Raw genomic sequence first — 8,038 nt, 5'->3', positions numbered from 1 at the left:
TGCGGGCCCTGCTGCCGCTGCTCCTGGCCGCCCGCCTCGGCGCCGCGCCGCGGAGCGCCCTGCACATCCTGGTGCCCTGGCTGCTCTCCTCGGCGCCCCCCGGAGCCCCGGTACCGCCCGCCGGGGGGTGGGCCCTTGGGGCGGTCCTGCCCCCAGCCGGCGGGGGGAGATGCCCGCAGGGGCCTTCTGCGACTGGAAACGGGGCAGAGGAGGGAGGTGCCAGGCCGGGGACGCCCGGGACGGGCTGCGTGGGGGCCAGTGGGTCTGGTGCTGCTGCGGGAGCTCCCGCCCCTTGCGAGGAGATTTGCCTCCGGGCCGCCTGGAAGCAGCGTGCCCTTTGCTCTCCGGTGCGTCTGGGACGACGAGAGCGTGAGCGCTGGTGGGGGGCACGCCTGGAAAACCCGTCGGGGTGGCTTGGGTCCCAGATGGGAGACGGGGATGGAGCGTGCCCCTTGGCACAGGGCTGCGTGTCAGCACGCGCGTACCGTGCGCGTGTGACTTTCAGACCCCTGCTTGTTGGACCGAGTGGTCGCGGCAGCACCCGTGCCCCGCTAGGACATTTTTATTCTTCGGGCTTTCTGCCCTTCGTCGCTGACGCCGCTAGCACAAAGGAACGGCAGAACCGCGTGCCAAGGGACGCAGTGTGCGACTGACCTGCGCCGCACAGAGCACAGCTCTGGAAGACCCCCGGTAGCAAGCCCTTTGGGAGCTGAGCTGGCGCCTCCCAGCCCCGTTGGCCCTTGGCTTCCCAGCACCACTTGGAGTGTATGTGGTTACTGCGTGCTGTTGAATGAAGGCTGCAAGCGTGAGTTGCAGATGTATTGTGCAGTGAAAAACGCTCGGGTAGTAATCTGCTTTTTTTCTGATCTCCGGGCTGCTGTAGAAGATCTCCTATGTGCTTACAATAGAAGGGAAGCCCTACACCGTTCACCTGCAGCAGCAGTAAGTGGCATGGTCTCCTGCCCCCGGCCAGTCCCTCCATGGTCCCTGCAAGCCTGTCGCAGGGAGGAGGTGCTGCCCGATGCCCTCAGGTCCGTCATGGGCCGAAATGCACTCTGTCACCAGCCGCCCAGGCTGACAAGGCCCCGGGTCCCCGGGCAGTGAAACAGCTCAGTGTGGGAACCTGCCTGCCGGGCCCGTGACTCTAGGGCTTCGAGTCAGAGATTTGTGCTGTCAGGGTAGCAGGGACCAAAGCCGTTCAAGTGACTGTGGCTGCATTCCCGGTGGACCCCCTCCTCTGTAGGACGCACCTCAGCCCGGCCTGCTCCTGAATGCCCTCTAGTGTGGAGGCTGAGTGCACCCTGGGGGTCCGAGGCTACAGAAATTGCCCCACAGACAGGGGGAGAAGGTGGACTCCTCTGAAGGGTTTGTGGCTGCCTCCCAGCTAGCACAAATGTCAGGGGTGGGTAGGAATAACGATTTCAGGAATGATTGCTTTGGAAGGTCAAGGGGTTTTTCTTCCGTTTTCCTCATTTTCTCTCCCTCCCCCTTTGCAGAGTGTTTTTACCCAGCGATTTCAGGGTGTATACTTACAGCAGACAAGGTGGCATGCACTCTGAAATCCCGACTATTAAGGTAAGAGGTGATGATTGCATCCAGCTGCAACTCAGGTTTGTCAGAAGGGGTCCCTGGGGTCTTTCCTTCTCGTAATAAACAGTGTGGGAATCTCTTCTCCTGGAAAGCACCTATCACTTTTCCACGTGCTACTGATACTTGACTGACCGTGCCAAGCACTTCCTCAGGGACGCGTGGGAATGCGCTGTGGGAGTCGGCACTGATCAGACGGGGAACGTGGAGCGGCGCAAATTTGCCCTTTCTGCCACAACGGGGCTCCATGGAGCAGGGGGCTGTGGTCCCGGGGAGTCCCGTGCTCACTGAGTGGAAAGATCCAGCTGCAGCCTCTCTTGTCACAGTCCTAGTGGGCAGAGTCCACAGTGACCGGCTAGAAAGGAAGGGCGGTCAGTGTTTCTGGAGCTCTTCCTGCCTCAAACTTCTCAGCAAGTCTACAGTGTCTGGCTGCTGGCAAGCCCTGCTTTCCCAGCCCTGAAATGAGTGGCTTGGTAATACACAGGACAATGTCCGTGGCCATGGCTGAGCACCCTTAAAGAGCAAAGGGTAGCCACATCTAAGGCTCGAGGATACGGGCAGCTGGTCTTGCTGAGGCTGTGGAGCTCCCTGGCTCCCCCTGCTGAAGTCTGTTTCTCCTGGAATCTGTGTGGACAAAGATTCCCCGGTGGCCCGGGGGTTTTTGACAGGGGGCCAAGACCGTTGGCCCACAAAATGTGGAGGTGCTCAGACTGGGAGATGTGTGCCGCGGGTTGAGAAACAGCAGGTGTCTAGGTGCGGGTCAGCCAAACGGTGCAAGGCAGAGAAAAGCAGAGCACATGAAGCTTTCCCCGGCGGTCCCGGGGGTTGGGTTCCCTCCCTTGGGACAGCAGCGACGGCACAGCCTCAGCAACGAGAGTCCTCATCTTTGCGTCCTGCTTGGGGCTCTTCACCGGGGATCTCTCCTGCCTGATGTAGAAGCCCCCGGTGTTTTTCTGGTTCTTCCCTCCAGCGTGACTGCTTCTACAGAGGATACGTTGCTGGCTTCCCCAGTTCAGTTGCGACTCTCAGCACCTGCGCCGGACTGAGGTAGGTGCCTCTCCTCTACCTGAGCGCCCTCGTTGTGTGGTTCACATGCAACGGGCTACCGTTTCTTGCTGCTCACTTGTGATCACCTCTTCCCTCTCAGGGGGGTGCTGCAGGTGGAGAACATCACCTATGGCATCGAGCCCTTGGACTCGGCACCTGGGTTCCAGCACCTGATGTATCGGACCTGGAATGAGGACGTTGAGAGTCAGCTCTTTGTGGAGAACGACACTCTTTCAGGGGACGGAGGAGTCGTGCTTCAGCCAGACACAGGAAGAGACGATATAGTAAGTGATGTTCTCGGTGAGAGCGAGTGTCATAGCCAATCAGCTCTGCAAATGCCCGTGTGAAGCGTTCGGGGGTAGACTTGGTTGCTGCAGTCTGTAGGAACGGTGCGGGTGCTAGGGAACAGTCCCCGCTGCGATGACAGTTCCTGTACCTGAGGCTGCAGCCCAGTCCCTCGGCCTGTGTCTCCCACCCTACCCCGCAGTGTGGGATGTCCTGCAGCAGCTGGGTGCCGGTGCCCCTCTCTGGCAGCTGGGATGAGACAAGTGCATGCGTGGAAGACAGCAGCTCGGGGTTGCTGGCTGCCTGTGCAGAACCTGTGCATCGCAGGAAAACAAGGGTTGGGGAGCAGCACAGTGAGAAGCACGGTGTGCCTGATGGGGCACTGAGCCACCCCAACGAGGAGCCGCGGCAGGACAAGGCTGGGGCAGCCTCGGGGCAGGGGGGAAATTCAGTCCAAGTGGGTGAGGTGCTTGAGGCCTTCTGCCCAAGGTTTTGCCTCCTGTGAGGCGGGCAAAGCAGGCTGTGACTGCACAGAAATGTGACATGAGATTATCAAACCTGGACCCCCCCTGCACTAGGAGAGCTGGAGAAGGGCCTGTCCCTTCCAGGGCTTTCTGGCCTCGAGGTGGGGGGTTGCTATTCAAGAAGCCTCAGGTCTGGAAGCACTGGAACGCCCATTATGAAATCCTGTTGCCCATGATGAAATCCTGTCCTAAGTGTCCATGGGGCCAAGTGCAGTCCAGCCCTTGGGGTTGCTGGCAGGTTTGTGATGCCGTGGCCTCTTGCGAGTCCTGCTGTCACCAAGTAGCGCGGGAGGTGAGCAGGGGCAAGCCTGCCCGAGGAGCATGGTCAGGAGTGAGCGCAGGGTGTGCAGCAGAGATCTTTTGTTTTCCTTTCTCCTTTCAAGCCAATGCACAGCCTCAGCAAATCCCCCAGATACGTGGAAATGCATGTGGTTGTGGCTAAGGCTCTAGTGAGTACTGAAGCTTTGACGGGATTGTCCTGAGTGGAAAAGCGTAGCTGCTCGTGTTGGAGAGTCAGCTACCTGGGGCACGGTCATGGGGGAGGACCGGCTTTCCGGCCGTGGAGCCCGCGGCCAGTTTGGACACGTCCCTGTTCAGTGCCTGCCCCATCTGTTTTGCAGAGGTGCAGAGATGTGGGGGAGGCCTGGGGGAAGGCGCGGTATGGCAAGGACAACCCCTGGGTGTGTGTGAAGGTTGAGTGCTCCCTTTGCTGCAGTGCTGTGTCCCCGGGGAGTGCAGTGCTGCAGTGATACGCTGCGTTCTGTGTCACAGTATGACTATATGGGCTCGGACAAGGAGGTGGTGACGGAGAAGGTCGTGCAGCTCCTCGGCTTTGTCAACAGTGTGAGTTGCTGCCCCTCGGCCTTGCCTACTCCTGGGGGAAACAGACTCTCTGCAGGGGTTGCTGTGGGGTGGCACGGGCCTGGGAGCAGGGCCCAAGCGCCAGGCCTGAGGGACTCTGGTCTTGAGTCTGCTGTGAACCTGCTGCTGTGCTCGGAGCTGGAGCAGCTCAGAGGGAAGGGGCCTGCACCGGGCCAGGGGGCAGCTGCGCCTCCCGCAGGTGTTGCACAGCTAATGGGGCTGGCCTGCTCCTGATTTCTAGGGCTGAGCACTGGCCAGGCTCTTTCGAAAGCTGGGGGGCCGGTAGTTGGCAGGGCTTGTTACCATGGGCAGGGAGGAGCCACTTTGAACCGCCTGGCTCCCTCTGGGACTGAACAGGTGTTGGACGGATGAGGTGTAGTTGTCGGGCCCCCCAAGGAACCCTCCCATGGGGTGTTGTCGTTTGCCACGCATGGTTTTTCTGTGTGTTGGTGCTTTGCTTCTCCCAGTGGTCACCCAGCCCCAGTGTCCAGTGACCGGGCCCGTCCTGTGTTGCCCTGGCAGGTGTTTGCCCCTCTCAATGTGACTGTCGTCCTGTCATCCCTGGAGCTGTGGGTGGATGAGGACCAGATGGCAATGGCAGGGGAAGCCCCTGAGTTGCTGCGGAGGTTTCTACAGTGGAAGAGCCTGCATCGCCCGCTGCGGCTGCACGACCTCACCTACCTGTTGGTGTAAGACGAGGGAGCGGGGGGTTGTGCACTCCAGATCCCAGCAGCCTGCTCCTGGCCAGCCGGCCAGCGAGAACATGGTGAGACCCGGGGCCTCTCTGTGTGTCGCAGGTCCCAGGAGCAGCCAGAGTACGTGGGGGCCTCCTTTGCAGGGCAGCTGTGTCTGCGCAACTACTCAGGAGGGGTGGCCCTGGTAGGTGCCCAGAGCAGCCTGCAGGAGGGCAACGGGTGCCCCTGGCCCTGCAGCGCCTCGGCACGAGCCCCGGCTACTGCACCAGGGAGGGGAGGCTGTATCCGGGCACAGTGGGGGCAAAGTGTCTGCAGGGCAGCGGGGGGCAGTGAGGTGGGGACAGCACTGCATCACCTCGGGACCCCCGCTTGGGACACAAGTGCAAACGGGCTGCGCTGACCATTGGGCAGTGTTGCCACCGTGCAGCTGGCACGGAGCGATCCCTGCCTCCAGACGGAGTTTGGCCTGTCCGCCAGGCCCTCGTACTGCAGGGGTGGGGTTGGGGTAGCTGTGTTGTCGGCGACTGTTGGCCACGGCGGGGAGCAGAGCAGCCCTGGCAAGCCCAGGAGCCTGCCCTCCTGCCTCCACAATGCGCCGGCTATGTCCCCTTGCCACAGTACCAGAGAGCGGTGACCCTGGAGACCTTTTCAGTCGTTGTGGCTCAGCTGCTGGGGCTGAGCCTGGGAATGACCCTCGAGGACCCCAGGACCTGTCGCTGCACGGGAGCCACCTGCCTCATGCACCCCGGCGCAGTGTAAGGATGCACCTTGCCAGGCTGGGGTTCTGTGGGTGGGCCTGTATGTAACCACGTAGGTGTGAGTGTCCCTGTAGGTGCGGTCTTGTGCCCCCTTGTCCTGGGTCGGACTCCTGCCCCATTTGTTCCTGACCCAAAACAAGCACTGCCCTGGCGCCTGACTGCTGCCAGGTCAGAGCACGGCTCTGGTGTCATCAGCGACAGCCCCGCTGACCAAGCTCATGTGTCTTCAGCGTCAGCACACGGGGTCTCCGCAGCAGAGCAGAGGATTGCTCACCTGAGGGAGCGGCCCTGCTCTCTTGCCCCAGAGGTGCTCTCTTGAGGCCCAGGGCTACACGGGAGCGTGACGCAGAAAAGATGGCCCTGCTGCCGTGTCCCGTGCACGTGGGATGCGCTCCGCCTGGGGTGCCCGTTAGTCTGGCTCTGGCCCCGTGTGGTGGACAGACAGTTCACGTGAAAGCCACAGGATCAGGAAAGTGTAGTTGTTACAGGCAGTGCCACCTGTGAGCATTTTGGGGGTTTAATGCCAGCTGTCTTCCCTGTTTGTCAGAGGTGCCCACGGCCCCAAGGCCTTCAGCGCCTGCAGCATCAGAGACTTGGCGAGGTTCCTGGCGACCGAGGATGGACGCTGCCTTCTGAACAGGCCGCACATGAACGTGTCATACCGGGCGCCCGTCTGCGGCAACAAAGTTGTGGAACCTGGGGAGGAGTGCGACTGCGGCTCATCACAGGTGAGCGGGCAGTCCCAGGCACAGAATGGGGATAAAACTGGAGAAAAACAGGGTTGCAACAGGACCTTGGGAGGTCATTGGAGCGGGTCGGAACGGCACATGGGCGGTTTGGCCAAGATGCCGCTGCCCGTAGTGGGCAGAGGGGCTAGAGCCGTCCTAAGGCCGAAGGTCTGAAGGAAGGCCCCAGGGCAGCACTCTCTCACCCTCCCTCTGGACTCGGCCCAGCTGGGTGCAGCACCATAGGGCACCAGGTGTTTCGGGAAGTGGCAGGAGAGGCGGCTGTGGCTGGGTGGGAGGTGTTGCCTCCCGCTTGCCTGCCGATGGCTGTGGGAAGAAGCCAGACCAAGAGCTAATAGTGGGGACGAGCAAGCGGGGCTCAGGTCTCTCCTCGGTGGCAGCAGACTCTGCTGCTGCGCTAGGGGACGATGCGTCCCAGAAGGCCTGGGCTGTATTCCACCTTGCATTGCCTGTGTCAGCCTTATCCTGCAGCCCTGCCTGCTGGCTGGCCTTCAGGCGGCTCTTTCCCCAGGCAGCCCCGGGGGATGTGCCCTACTCAGGTCCCTTCTGGCCACGCCAGTGTATGACTGTGCCAACGGGGGTGGGATTTGACCCTGGCGTACGAGGCACCATGGACGAAACGTGCTCCCCACATCTGTGAAAGGCGTGAGGGTGTCAGGCAGCAGAGGGCGGGGGCATGAATGGCTGGTGTCCCTGCTATCCTACCAGAGGCTCCAAGTGGCTGAGCCTGCACCTGTGCGATACGGTGCTTTCCTTTCTGCGATGGCCAGCGCGGTTCTTGTGGCTGCCCGCAACCGTTCTTTCTAGCGTTGGAAACTCAGTCGGGCCTCTGCCATTGACTTTCAGGAGTGTCAGAGGAACCGGTGCTGCCAGCCCACCTGCAGATTCAAAAGCAACATCAAATGTTCCACTGGGGTCTGCTGCTCCAACTGCCAGGTAAGCGGGGTGCTCTGGGCGGTCGTGGCCTGCGGCTGTCTCGACCGCAATCTCTGTGCCGCACATGCTTTGTGGTTCAGACGCGCATGGTCTGTTGTGGTGTACGGCAGTGGGGCCGTGCATGCACGCTGTCAGTTTTTCCTGCTCTGCTGGAATGTGGAAAGCAGAGGCCACAGCGTGTGCTCACGCAGGCCTGCAAGCCATACAAAGCCTTGTTGTCGACGCCATGAGAACGTGGCCAGGTTGCAGGGAGTTTTCATTGCCACAGGGTGGTGCGGAGGGAAGGTGCATCACAGGGGTTTAAATGGGCCTAGGGACCTAGAGGGCAAGGAGCAGAGCTGATATGAAACTCCGCCCGGGTTTTGTACGCTAACCAGCGGGAGCTGTCCTAACTGTGGCGCAGTTGTACAGGGAGCCAACCAGTTTTCCAGAGTCCTTGCTCCCTGCCAGCCAAACCACCGCCAGGTGGAGGACGGGATTCGCCTCCAAGGAGGATTATCCTGCACTGGTCCAGTCCTGCAGGGAGCAAACCAGGAAAGCCAAGGCTGCAACTGAACTCCAACTAGCTTCAAGCATCAAGGACAACAAAAAGTCCTTTT

General features: G+C 61.1%; 1 protein-coding gene across 4 annotated transcripts in view; it reads left to right on the top strand.

Annotated features, from left to right (window-relative positions):
* Positions 1-342: 342 nt before the first annotated feature.
* Positions 343-8,038, top strand: part of LOC109317412 (disintegrin and metalloproteinase domain-containing protein 2-like) — a 21,198-nt gene continuing 13,502 nt past the window's right edge. For 2 of the 4 annotated variants that reach the window (XM_019546081.1, XM_019546080.1), the window contains exons 1-10: positions 343-1,575; positions 2,558-2,634; positions 2,735-2,918; positions 3,827-3,892; positions 4,215-4,286; positions 4,827-4,993; positions 5,102-5,183; positions 5,618-5,754; positions 6,305-6,485; positions 7,350-7,439. In XM_019546081.1, coding sequence (XP_019401626.1) covers positions 1,549-1,575; positions 2,558-2,634; positions 2,735-2,918; positions 3,827-3,892; positions 4,215-4,286; positions 4,827-4,993; positions 5,102-5,183; positions 5,618-5,754; positions 6,305-6,485; positions 7,350-7,439 — 1,083 coding nt within the window. In that variant the 5' untranslated portion in view covers positions 343-1,548. The remainder of the gene's footprint in view (positions 1,576-2,557; positions 2,635-2,734; positions 2,919-3,826; positions 3,893-4,214; positions 4,287-4,826; positions 4,994-5,101; positions 5,184-5,617; positions 5,755-6,304; positions 6,486-7,349; positions 7,440-8,038) is intronic. The other 2 variants (XM_019546079.1, XM_019546078.1) reach the window with 2 other exon arrangements.

Source organism: Crocodylus porosus, unplaced genomic scaffold (genome assembly GCF_001723895.1).
Source record: "Crocodylus porosus isolate Cpor-Errol unplaced genomic scaffold, CroPor_comp1, whole genome shotgun sequence".
Classification (NCBI taxonomy): Eukaryota; Metazoa; Chordata; order Crocodylia; family Crocodylidae; genus Crocodylus; species Crocodylus porosus.
This window is presented reverse-complemented; position numbering and strand designations above follow the sequence as displayed.